The sequence below is a fragment of the Pituophis catenifer genome, unplaced genomic scaffold (genome assembly GCF_029215685.1).
Source record: "Pituophis catenifer annectens isolate HBS135680 unplaced genomic scaffold, rPitCat1.0.hap2 SCAF_1, whole genome shotgun sequence".
Taxonomy (NCBI): Eukaryota; Metazoa; Chordata; class Lepidosauria; order Squamata; family Colubridae; genus Pituophis; species Pituophis catenifer.
Window position 1 is genome coordinate 313,821,406 of NW_027256881.1, and position 13,035 is coordinate 313,834,440.

At 40.5% G+C, this 13,035-nt stretch overlaps 1 protein-coding gene across 2 annotated transcripts in view; it reads left to right on the forward strand.

Annotated features, from left to right (window-relative positions):
- The window catches only part of RCOR1 (REST corepressor 1), a 174,305-nt gene that overhangs the window by 120,368 nt on the left and 40,902 nt on the right, over nt 1–13,035 (forward strand). For both annotated transcript variants that reach the window (XM_070931568.1, XM_070931569.1), the window contains exons 4-6: nt 6,282–6,334; nt 10,011–10,172; nt 12,699–12,817. In XM_070931568.1, coding sequence (XP_070787669.1) covers nt 6,282–6,334; nt 10,011–10,172; nt 12,699–12,817 — 334 coding nt within the window. The remainder of the gene's footprint in view (nt 1–6,281; nt 6,335–10,010; nt 10,173–12,698; nt 12,818–13,035) is intronic.

A 13,035-nucleotide genomic window follows, 5' to 3' on the forward strand; every position in this document is an offset into this window, starting at 1 on the left:
CCCCCAGCCGCAGCCGACGAGGACGACGCCTCGACGTACGAGGTGGACAGTATCCGGGACTCCCGTTGGCTGAAGGGGCGCTTCCAATACCTCATCGCCTGGAAGGGGTACGGGCCCGAGGATTTCACCTGGGTGGACGCGTCTGCCGTTCAGGCCCCTGACCTGGTGCGGGCTTTCCACGAACAGTTCCCGTCCCGACCCCATCCCGACCGTCAGACCCGGGGGAAGGGCCCTGCGGTGGGGGATAGTGTTGTGGCCCCGCCCTCTGAGCCTGTCCCATCGGAGGAAGAAAGCTCCGAGCATGAGGAAGAGGAGTCAGCCAGGCCTCCCTCTCCAGGCCCCTCCCCTCTGGCATTGTCTCAAGTGCCGGCCGAGGGAGAGGAGACAGCTGATTCGAGTCAAAGTGATAATGACACATCATTCCTGGACGCACGCCTCCGAAGGCGTGATAAACGTTTGCAGCAGCTTGGGAGGCGTGCTAGGGATTAGAACTGAGTCACTGGACCACACCCCAGAGACCACACCCCAGAGACTATATAATAGAGAGTGGTGGTCAAGGATCTTTTGTGACGAACAAAGCAAAACCTTGGAGTCACTAAAGCCTCGTCCGGAACTGCTGGGAGGAATATTATTTCTGTTTGGACTTTCTTGAACGTTCGTATCTTATCTGTCTGTTTGTGAAAATAAAGTAACTTGGCAGACGGTGTGTCTATCGCTGCCAAGTCGGAGATAAGAACTGGGTGCGTTCCAAAGTGTTTCCTTAACCCTCGACTGGCTGTGTGTGTGTGTGTGGGGACGGGGACAGATCAGGGTGAGAGCTATGACAGAGAAGGCACCCTTCCAACGTCCCCAAAAACGGCAACACTAGTAACCAATGAAACGCCATCAGAGGTCTAAGGGGCAGTATTGTGACCATGCATAGTGCATGCTGCTGAATTCTGGACCAGTTGAAATTTCCAGGTAGTCTTCAAAGCAGCCCTATGTAAAGTGAGTTACAGTAATCTAATCTAGAGATGAAAAGCGTGTGAATGAATGTCTCCAGATAAGGTCACCACTGGTGCATCAGCCAAAGCTATGCAAAAGCCTCCCTAATTCTGTTCTCCACCTGCTCTTGGAGTTGGAGATAAGGGAGACTCATGTATTGTGAACTCCTGTGTCATCTGGGAGAGCACAACTCTGTCAAAAACCAAAGATGGTACAGTCTTGGAATCAATCAGCCTTTGAATCACACCCTCTTGTTTGGGTTGGGTCTGAGTCTGTGTTTACCCATCCCGATACAAGGTCATGATTGTCAGAGTTAGTGCATCTCTTTGATTTGCTCCTGTTCCTGTGAATGTAAGATCCTTCAGTATGTTATGGTTGAGTGACATTCCTTTCATGTCTCTGTGGCCTTTTTGAAGATATGTACCTGATAGTGAAGCATTTATTTATTTATTTATTTATTTATTTATTTATTTATTTATTTATTAAATTTTTATACCGCCCCCTCTCCCGAAGGACTCAGGGTGGTGAACAGCCAAAATTAAAAACACACAATACAAATATTAAAATACATTAAAACGAAATTAAATTATCTTTGGCTTCTCCAATTTAAGACCCCTTGCCCATAAAATTCCCCAATTAAAAGATTTTTAACCCAGCCCGGCTTGCTGAAATAAAAAAGTCTTCAGGGCCCGGCGGAAGGTCCGGAGGTCCGGGATTAGTCGTATCCCTGGGGGTAGCTCATTCCAGAGGGCGGGTGCCCCCACAGAGAAGGCTCTTCCCCGGGGGGGGGGGGTCGCCAGCCGACATTGCCTGACAGACGGCACCCTGAGGAGGCCCTCTCTGTGGGAGCGTGTTGGCCGGTGGGAGGTTATCGGAGGCAGAGGTGGTCTCGTAAGTAACCGGGTCCTAAGCCATGGAGCGCTTTGAAGATGAGAACCAACACCTTGAAGCGCACTCGGAAGACCACTGGAAGCCAATGCAGCTCGCGCAGGAGAGGTGTCACGTGGGAGTGCCATGTCGCCCCCATAAGTACCCGCGCGGCCGCATTCTGCACCAGTTGGAGCCTCCGAGTGCTCCTCAAAGGGAGCCCCATGTAAAGAGCATTGCAGTAGTTGAGGCGGGAAGTGACGAGGGCATGAGTGACCGTGCATAAGGAGTCCCGATCCAGAAAGGGGCGCAACTGGCGTATCAGGCGAACCTGATAGAAAGCCCCCTTGGCCACGGCCGTCATATGCTCTTCTAAAGACAGCCGTGCGTCCAGGAGGACACCTAAGTTACGCGCCCTCTCCGTGGGGGCCAATGTCTCGCCCCCAATAGTCAGCGATGGCACCAGCTGACTATATCGGGATGCCGGCAGCCACAGCCACTCAGTCTTGGAGGGGTTGAGTCAGAGCCTGTTCCTCCCCATCCAGACCTGCGCGGCCTCCAGGCACCGGGACATCACTTCAAGGGCATCGTTGGGGTGGTCTGGGGTGGAGATGTACAGCTGGGTGTCATCAGCATACAAATGGCACTGCACCCCAAAACCACGGATGATCTCGCCCAGCGGCTTCACATAAATGGTGAACAGGAGAGGCGAGAGGACCGACCCTTGTGGCACCCCACAAACCAAGTGCCTTGAGGTTGACCTCTGCCCTCCAGCCAACACAGACTGCGACCGGTCGGAGAGATAGGAGGAGAACCACCGTAAGACAGTGCCTCCCACTCCCAACCCCTCCAACTGGCGCAGCATGATACCATGGTCGATGGTATCAAAAGCCGCTGAGAGGTCTAATAGGACCAGAACAGAGGAGCAACCTCTGTCCCGAGCCCTCCAGAGATCATCAACCAACGCGACCAATGCCGTTTCCGTGCTGTACCCGGGCCTGAAATTTAGTCAAAGATACCTTTAGATGGAAGCTTGCTGTACAGCAACCTTTCCTAATTCAGTGACCTCCTAGAACTACAGTTCTTAGCATGTTCCTTGCTAAGTTTAAGAATTGTACAGGTAGTCCTCGACTTACAACAGTTTATTTAGTAACTATTCAAAGTTACAACGGCACTGAAAAAAGTGACTTATGATCGTTTTTCACACAATCATTGCAGCATCCCCATGGTCATGTGATCAAAATCCAGACAACTGGCAGTTGACTCATATTTATAATGGTTGCAGTGTACAGGGTCATGCGGACCCCTTTTGCTACCTGCTCACAAGCAAAGTCAGTGTGGAATCCAGATTCAGTTAACAACCGTGTTACTAACTTAACAACTGAAGTGATTCACTTAACAACTATGGCAAGAGAGGTTGTAAAATGGGGCAAAATTCACTTAACAACTGTCTCACTTAGCAACACAATTTTTTGGTTCAACTGTCATAAATCGAGGACTATCTATACAGTAGTTTCAATACATCTGGAGGATGAAGTTTATAGATGTATGATGTGCTGTGAGTAAGAGACAGCATACATAGAACTATGCAGTCTTAGATTGCCTTTAAAGCTCCTTCCCTGAGAAAGCCACTTTTTTGTGATAAGTTTAAGATTATTTAAAAAAAAAAAAAAAAGCTTTGATGGAATCAGTTGTTAATTCTGTTCCTGCTTACCTTGTGAAGTAAACTTGGGGTTTTGAGGTATGAAGGCATTTTAATGCAAAGTTAGTCCATCGAAAGCTGCTATTATATTTTGTTATCTGTCACAAATTTTTATATGCATTTTTAAATTTTTTGATGAAATGGTAGAATGTGGGCACTTTAAAAAATGTGAACCTAAGTACTTGGGCAGATCTGTATCGTGCCAATTTTAGTTCTTTGGACATACTCAAGTCTTTTCTTTTTGTTTAATCCTTACTGCTGCTTCAAATCTTGAGGAGAAACCATAAGCCGAAATGTTGGGCCGTGTGCACTGCAGTGTGGAATTAATTAGATGATATTAGAGGAAGGAAACAAAGCCTGCTTCTTTGATATCACCCCAGTAAAAACCTGTTCACTCAACTGACTCTTTTGGATTTGTTTCTGTGAGCTTGTGATGGTTAAAATACTTTTCTTAAATGCAAACTTGTAATTTTGATTTGATGAGTGGCAGATTGTGTATGTATAAGATTTTATACATACATAGTTAGAGTAGGATTGAAGGAGAGATTTTTTTTTCCCCTGAGGATCATCTTATCACTGTGCCAGTCCTGTTGATACTTCTTTCTACTAGTTGTTCTTCCTTTCCCTTTTTCAACTACATGGCAGACATAAGGGGATTTTCTTCCTTGTATTTGGTAACTTGTATTAGTTACAATAATGACAAAGAAATGCTGTACCATGACTACAACAATATGTAGTTGGCCATAGCCTCAAACTATTGAGCCTTTTTGAATTTTCAAAAATCTCACGTTGTTTTTGTAATGTATGAATGGTTTATTCTGCATTACTACAGTTGGATGTACTACAGTCTAGAGCAGGGGTGTCAAACTCAAGGCCCGGGTGCCAGAATCAGCCCATGGGGTGCTTAGATCTGGTCCACAGGGCTGTCCTGAAAACAGCAAAGGACCAGCTTGCAGTCCCTCTGCCAGTGAAAACGGAACTTGGGAGGACCACATGTGGCCCTTCTGAGCTCTGTTTTCGCTGGCAGAGAGTTAAAGGAGGCCATCGCAGCTCCGAGCTCAGGAGGTCATTTTTGCTGGCAGAGCTCTCGGGCTGCCACAGATGCCCCTGACATGAGTGATGTCGAGTTGGCCACACTCACCCTGGGTCCCCGAGGTCAAACACAATGCTGGTGTGGCCCTCAATGAAATCAAGTTTGACACCCCTGGTCTAGAGCAAAATACTTATTCCCCCCCAACCTGTTAAACAGACATCTCGTTCAGCTAAATTTGTTGATCAATCTTAGGATGGCAATTCTTATATTTCCTAAGGACATTCTTTCATCTGCAGATTTAAACATGTCCCAGACGAGTTGACTATTCCTTACCAATAGATCACTGGAAATGTCTAGCCCCTGTTGCTCCTGAAAAACATTATGATGTAGGAAGTCCAGCTTGGCTCCATCTATGAACAAGTAGCAGCAGGAAGCTCTGTTCTTTTTTTGCATTTTGGAAGAACACACAAAACCAGCTGCCAGTTGCTCTGGCACAAGGAAAATATGCCATGGCTCTATCCATCTACTAGGAAGTTAAGAGTTGTGAATGAAGTTGTACTGAAGGATAGAGTTAGGTTGATCCAATCAGATAAAGTAGCAAGATTATGAAATGTCTAGCACGAGTACCTGTATTTGTTTTCCTCCCTCTTCTTTTCCCCTATTTTGCATGTTGTGTTTTTTTTAAACTGGAAATTTGACTGTTGAAACCATTATCATAATTTGTAGAGTGGTTAGTAATTCTTAGACAACATATTAATGTTAACAGTTATCTCATTCTGGTATATGCATGGGGCAGTGGTGAAATCTAAAATTTGTTACTACTGGTTCTGTGGCGTGGCTTGGTGGGGGGGTAATGTGACTGGGTGGGCGTGGCCATTTTTTTTTACTTTTAAAAACATTTTTTCTACAACCTCTTTGGCAAAGAGGTTGTAAAAAAATGCTTTCAAAAGGCTCTGACGATCCCAGCTGAGTTGCCTGATCGGCAGAGGCTTTTTTTCTTTTAAAAGCCTCTGCCGATCAGGCAACTCAGCTGGGATCGTCAGAGGCATTTAAAAGAAAAAAAGCCTCTGCTGATCAGGCAACTCAGCTTGGATCGTCAGAGGCTTTTAAAAGAAAAAAACCTTCTGCCGATCAGGCAACTCAGCTGGGATCGTCAGAGGCTTTTAAAAGCATTTTTTTCTACAACCTCTTCAGATGATCGCGCGATCATCAGAGGCTTTTTTTTTTTACTTTCAAAAGCATTTTTTCAGCTGAAGAGGTTGTAGAAAAAATGCTTTTAAAAACTAAAGAAAAAGCCTCTGATGATTGTGCAGCTCAGCTGGGCATTGGGGGGGGGGGGGGTGGACAGGGATTTTTGCTACCAGTTCTCCAAACCACCCGCCTCCATCGCTACCGGATTGGGTGATCCGGTCCAAACCGGGAGCATTTCACCCCTGGTATGGGGGAATAGAATTACAACATGGGTGTGCTTATCTTTATAGTATCTTCAAATTGGAAACCTTTGATTAACAAATTCTGAATAAGACAAGTTATAAGTTGGCTTCAAGTATTTGGTTTTGGAGCTATAGCCATAGTTTTTAAGCTTCCCAAAGATTTTATTATCTAAATGTTTTTATTACCTTTACTACATGATAAACAATTTTTTTTCTTTATAGATTTGTTTTTCTAATTTTTATTTTTATTTTCTATTCTCAGTGGATGAATACATTGCTATTGCAAAAGAAAAACATGGGTACAACATGGAACAGGTAATAAACAGTTGGAAAATGTTTAAATGTGTTCTCTTCCTTCTCCATCTGGGGCAGAGGTGGGTTTTTGAAAACTTGGTTTATTATTTTCGGTAAATACAAAATATGATGTAAAAGAGAAGCAGAAATAACTATAGCGACTTTCAATATGTTGATTTTGGCTTTAGGTGATTTTTATTAACCATGTTACTGTATTTTTAATGTGTATGATATTTGCATATATAGAACCTTATGCAGTCATTTTAATTCTGCCTATTCAAAATGTCAAGCTGGACTCTTACACAGAAATCTTGATTAAAACATGTATGCAGCAACTAAATGAGCTCTTCCGGGAAGCTCAATAAAAGAGACAGCCAATGGCAGGGCCAGTTGTGCAGCGGAAGCCAAATGATTATTTTATGTCTAAACACAGACTCCTTATATTTATTTCTGGATAATAAAAAAGAATATGCACTACCCAGATAAATGCAGAGAATTATTCCAAATAGAATGTTCATTTTAAGTTTCTTAAAAATGTCAATTTTTAATGGCTGCCTGGTCAGATGTAGCAAGAAATAGACCTCCTGATTTATAAACAAAGCAAGGGCTAGAGTCACTTCTGAGGTTTGAGAATACTTTTTATAGAAAATTTCCAGAGAAGATTTCCTAAACAAACCTAGACCTATTTAAGGTATGTTGTGAGGGAGAATGAACAATTTTCTCTTTCTTAAGCAGATCATGCCCTAGGTTTTAAGAACAGTCTTCATATATTTTAAAACCAAGTGGGTTTCAGATGGAAGGAAAACTTATTGCATGCTTCTCTGCCCTAAGAACATTGTGGTGTTGAAAGGTGAAGGAAGAGCAAGCTGGCAGCCAGGCTCAAGTGTGCCCAATTACAGACCATCAATTTTGTGTTGCTCTAATGCCACACACTTTAAGTTATAGATAGTCCAACTCACCCATGACCTTACCTAAAGTGATGTACAGCTATTATCAAGCTCCTGTCCCCTCTCTAATTTTCTTTTAATTAAAAAAAATGAATTGCATTTCAGCAAACTGCTAGTCTCAAGTTATATTTGCAGTAATGCATCCACTTAGAGCTCAGAAGAATTTCATTGCAATCTTCAGAGATTGTAAAGACCCCACTGGATTTGCATTGTTTGGTTTGCCTTCTGTATGGATGTTCTAAGATTGGCTCAACTCACCATATCCATGACCTTGTGAGAGTACCCACCATGTGTTCTCAACGGTCCAAATGAACCTCTAACGCATAAAGGTTGGAAATTTTTAGGCAATGCACTAATACACTTGGAGGTGCTTCTTTTTAGCCTTTTTGTTTTTCTCGCCCGCTGTTCTGTTTTCCTCACTCTGAGTCAGAGCTTATTTCTCATGTAGGAGTTCTAATGTGGGGTCAGGAAAGTACTGGGGTGTGTGTGGAAGAGTAGAATAACAGAATAGATGGTAAGGGAGGATGAAAGATAATGGAAGGATCAACAGGTCAATAGATGGACAAATGTGATACATGTTAGTGTTTATTTGTGGACTGACTGGGGGAACAGAACTGAAGAGCATTTTCTCACATATTGACCTTACCGTCTATCAATAATGTGGTTCCCAAATATTTTCCACTAAAACAACACAGCTCTTGGTTTCAAAATGTTTGCTTGCCTCTGTGTCCCTCCAGACATAAAAACAACAACTTTAATCAGTTATGGTCAGTGATAAGGGATATTGGAAGCTATAGTTGAACAAAAGCTGGTCCACTGTAGTATGTTTTCTCATTCTGATATAATAACGTATTATAATTCAGATAATACAGTTAAAAGAAATAAGCCTTAGATGAATCTGAATTATTTTATTTCTCAACTTTTAAATCTGTCTAAAGAAAAGATTATTGAGAACCCCATCCTATTTGAAACAGTGGAAAGTGACCAAGTAAAGGACCTGTAATTCCATGTTCTATGAGGCATGCCTTACTGGATATATGAAAAGGGTAGGATCTCTTCCTGTGACTACTTATTATATGTAGAATACTTGCAATAAATCATGCTAAGAAAATGCCAAGATGGAAACTCCCTAGATGTTTAACAATGACAACATAATGACGTGGATAGGACCACAGATTTTTTAAAGCAGTACTCTTTCCTTTCCTTTCCTTTCCTTTCCTTTCCTTTCCTTTCCTTTCCTTTCCTTTCCTTTCCTTTCCTTTCCTTTCCTTTCCTTTCCTTTCCATTTCTTTTCTTTCCATTTCTTTTCTTTTCTTTTTTCTTTTCTTTTCTTTTCTTTTCTTTTCTTTTCTCTTTTCTTTTCTTTTCTTTTCTTTTCTTTTCTTTTCTTTTCTTTTCTTTTCTTTTCCTTTCCTTTCCTTTCCTTTCCTTTCCTTTCCTTTCCTTTCCTTTCCTTTCCTTTCCTTTCCTTTCCTTTCCTTTCCTTTCTTCATAACGAAATTGGTTTGGAGGACTGGGAAACTCCAATGGCAGAGTTATCATTTCACTTTGAATTATCTGAGTCAAAGTTTTAGTCCAGGGTATCTGGATTCTCTATATGACTGCAGAAAGTAAGAATTGTTCAATTAAATACTTTAGCTATCGATTGAAGCAGAAAATTTTACTTGAGTAAGCCTGAATGTCTGCTTAATTTTATTTAAATAAGTAGCCCCTTTTCATATAGACTCATTGATTTGCAGAATTAAATAGATTTGCAGAAACTGTATTGTGTTCTAGAATAGAGCTATATTTTTGTGCTTCTTTGTACAGGAACTAACAGACTTTGGAAATTAGGTTAAAATTTAGAATGGGGTGGGGTTTCCAGATATCCTTTATTCATACTTCTCAAAAATTGCCCGATGAAACAGAATAGTATTTCACTTAATTAATTAGATAAAATGCCTCCATGATATAGAACAAAAGAATTTGTTCATTAGTTTATACTCACAATTAAAAGTTGTGAGCATTTTTGACAATTCATTGCTTTTTTGCAAAAGTGGTCATTCATTCTCACAGAATGTCCAGTTTTCTTAAATTCAAATTGTAGGGGGCTATTTCATAGACTACATTATACTATTAAGTTGCAGATTAACAACTCAGTGGTGATGTCTACTTCTATATCCGCTGTAGACTTAATGTTCCAAGTCACAATGATGTCAAAATGATGCAGTAATTTGCACCAGTGGCCTCAAGACATCACACACACACACACACACACACACACACACACACACACACAGACACAGACACACACACACACACACACACACACACACACACACACCCTGGAAGTCCATGGATACTCACCATACAATAATGCATTGGTGGAGAAGAAAGCATTCTTCACAGCATTCAGACCCTTTTATGTTTTTTGCAGCATTTCTAGATTGAAATGTTCTGTATTATTCATCACTTCAAAAGAAAGCATTGTAATATAACAGTATTTATAAAGAGTCCTACGTCTACAAGTTCATATTATAGTGATATTAAGAGAGAATCTCTGTGTTGCTTCCTTCTTTCACTAGTTTTCTGTGTAGTAAGAATATGGTGTGTGGCAACTGTCGCAGAGGTCAATTGGGAAGTATCTAAAACAGACCAGACCACTAAAACCTGTGCTGTGATTGGCTATTTTGAATGTAAACATGCCAGAGTTATTACTGTTTTCCTTTAATTATGGGCTTTTCTTTCTGCTCCATCTTCCCCAATTGCAGGCCCTTGGGATGCTGTTTTGGCACAAACATAACATCGAGAAATCCCTGGCAGATTTACCCAACTTCACCCCCTTCCCAGATGAATGGACAGTTGAAGACAAAGTATTGTTTGAACAAGCTTTCAGTTTCCATGGGAAAACTTTTCATCGAATTCAGCAAATGGTAAGGATCATCAAGTGCAAGAGACTGCAAGTGCAAAGGTCTTGACTTAAAACAAATGAGGGAGTTAAAATGTATTTCAATGATTAGCTTTTATTATCCAAATACATGTATCTCCATTTTATCCTTGTTTATTATTTATAAAATTCAGCATGCAAGCACCGAATATTGATAGCCAGGAAAAAGTATGGACTGAGTGAATTTGGGAGATGATAATGTGGTATATTAGAAACTTATCACTGTATACAATAAATAGTGTCTGCATATTAGCAATATAAAGGATCATTTCATTATCAATTTTTTGTAGGTCTTTAATAAAAGGAAAATAATGTCAAATTATTTATCCATTGTTGTAAAATCAACAGTACATGGAGTGTTTTGCAGTAATGGTCTGTCAAAAGATTCCATACTTTCAGAATATATCGCCATACATGTTTGTATATCTGAAAGCCTTAGCAGCAGGCCGGATTAAGCAATTTTCTGAGATAAAGAGCAAGTGATAGAAGTTTGAGATGTTTAAATATCAGTTTTACTTGCATTTAATCCTATCTTTATCATCTGAGTGACAGAAGCACTGAAAACATTCTCTTTCCTCCAGATCTGTTTTTGTATGAAGATATTTTAAAGAATAAAATGTTTTATATTGATAATCACTGGAGTTTAAGGGGCACACTTGTAACTGCTGTTAATTGGATGAAATAACCATGTTTCTTCTTTTTGTGGCCAAGATGTCCCATTTAGTACTCTGCCTTTAAGGACTTTTTCCAGTTCTTTAAATCAGCAAATTGGTTTGTTCTGGATTATTGAATGTTTTAAAGAGTTAAAAAAATGTGCTTCTGATATCCATAAAACAGTCTCATTCAAGACTAAGCTGTCCCTCTTTTGAGGATAATTTGATTTGAATATCTGTGCATGGTTGGATTCCATGGTCTAAATTACCCTTTCCATCCCTGTGATTCTCTGACGTGACCTATGATTCTCCTGCTGATTTGCCTTCTGATAGCATACAACTAGTCCTTTAACAGGCAGGAAATAACCTTATGGCATAAAATACTTTTGTTATAAGAGTTAGGGCTATGTAGACTTTTTATGGAAAAAAATGATGTTATTGGAAGAAAAGGAATGTCTTATGACACTCCACTTAACACATTCCAAATAAAAAAATGATTTCTTGGTCACTAGAAAGAAAACTATTCCATACTGGATTACTCTTCTAGTATTTTTTTTTCCCAGTACAACTTTTTGGACAAGCAAGTAGTAATTGAATTCAGGCAGTTCTCCAAATCATGGTCTGGAAGATAAATGAAGTGGAAGCAGCACTTCCACTTCTCTGAGACATTCCTTTACTTGTTTTTTACTGTTTAAGAGTTACTTTTGTTTGTCATAATGTCTACATTTGCCTGGGGCAGCACGTCGGCTCAACGGTTAAGATGCTGGGCTTGTTGGCTGAAAGTGCTCTGTGACGTCATGATGGCCACATCACCGCAGAAATATCTTTGGTTGGTGCTAGAACAATGGCCTTGAAATGGAGATGAGCACCACTCCCTATAGTCAGCATTGATTATCAGAGTACGATCCGCAGGGACTCCTTTATCATTTTTTTAAACCTACATTTGCCATCTATATTTAGAACTGTATGTATTGGAAATGACTTAGGAGCTAGAATTTCTATAATTGGAATGTGCAGAATGTCAAATAGGCAACTGCCACCTCTCACATCTCTCAAGTGTAAAGCAAAGATGAAACATGAAAGAAAGAGGGACCAAAATTAAGGATGCATAAGATGAGACAGCAGCCTTACCGATCAACTGTTATAGCAGAGTTTCATATGAAACATGTCTTCAGAAGCTTCATCCTAGTTCTTATATCCTATGGGAATCAGAGAGTATGCATTTATGTACGTGTGCTTCTTGTTCAGCATCTACTACAGGTAGTCCTCGACTTATGACCTCAATTGAGCCCCAGATTTCTGTTGCTAAGTGAGATATTTGTTATATATTTGAGATCCATTTTACAACCTTTCTTGCCACAGTTGTTAAGTGAATTACTGCTGTGGTTAGTAACATGATTGTTAAGTGAATCTGGCTTTGCTTGTCAGAAGGTCATGAAAGGGGATCACATGATCCTGGGACAGTGCCTCTGTCATAAATATGAGACAATTGCCAAGCATCTGAATTTTGAATATGTGATCATGGGGATGCCAGAACAGTCATAAGTGTGAAAAACGGTAATAGTCACTTTTTTCAGTGCAATTATAATTCTGAATGGTCACTAAATGAACTGTTGTAAGTCGAGGATTATCTGTACCATATATTTTATTTTGTTATAGAATTCACACACAAAATGGTCTAGAATAAAAAAATACGCAGTGTTACAGATGAATTCCCTGAAAGGAATAGGATGCTCTGTTTGAAATCCAAGATACTAATTGCCAGCTTCTGCTCATATTGGATCATAGTTCAGAAGCATCGCTATTGGACACATTATCGTTATGAGTGCTTTTGTCAACAGTTATTTTGTGTTCCCCAGCTTCCTGACAAATCAATAGCAAGCTTGGTAAAGTTTTACTATTCCTGGAAAAAGACAAGAACCAAAACAAGTGTCATGGATCGTCATGCACGAAAGCAAAAAAGAGAAAGGGAAGAAAGGTAAGCAGAGGCAATTGTGAATATGCACTTCACACTTAACTTTTGATGAAATATTGAAGACTTTTATGCTTGTTGTTTTTAAAGATCCACATAATTCTAATGGTTATTTCCCATGAGTTTAATAATGTTCACTTTTTTTTGCATGAAGAATTAAAATATGGCAGCAACTTTTGAAGAATCTCTGAGGGCTGCAGGCAAGGCTTTTAGGACCCGTTTGA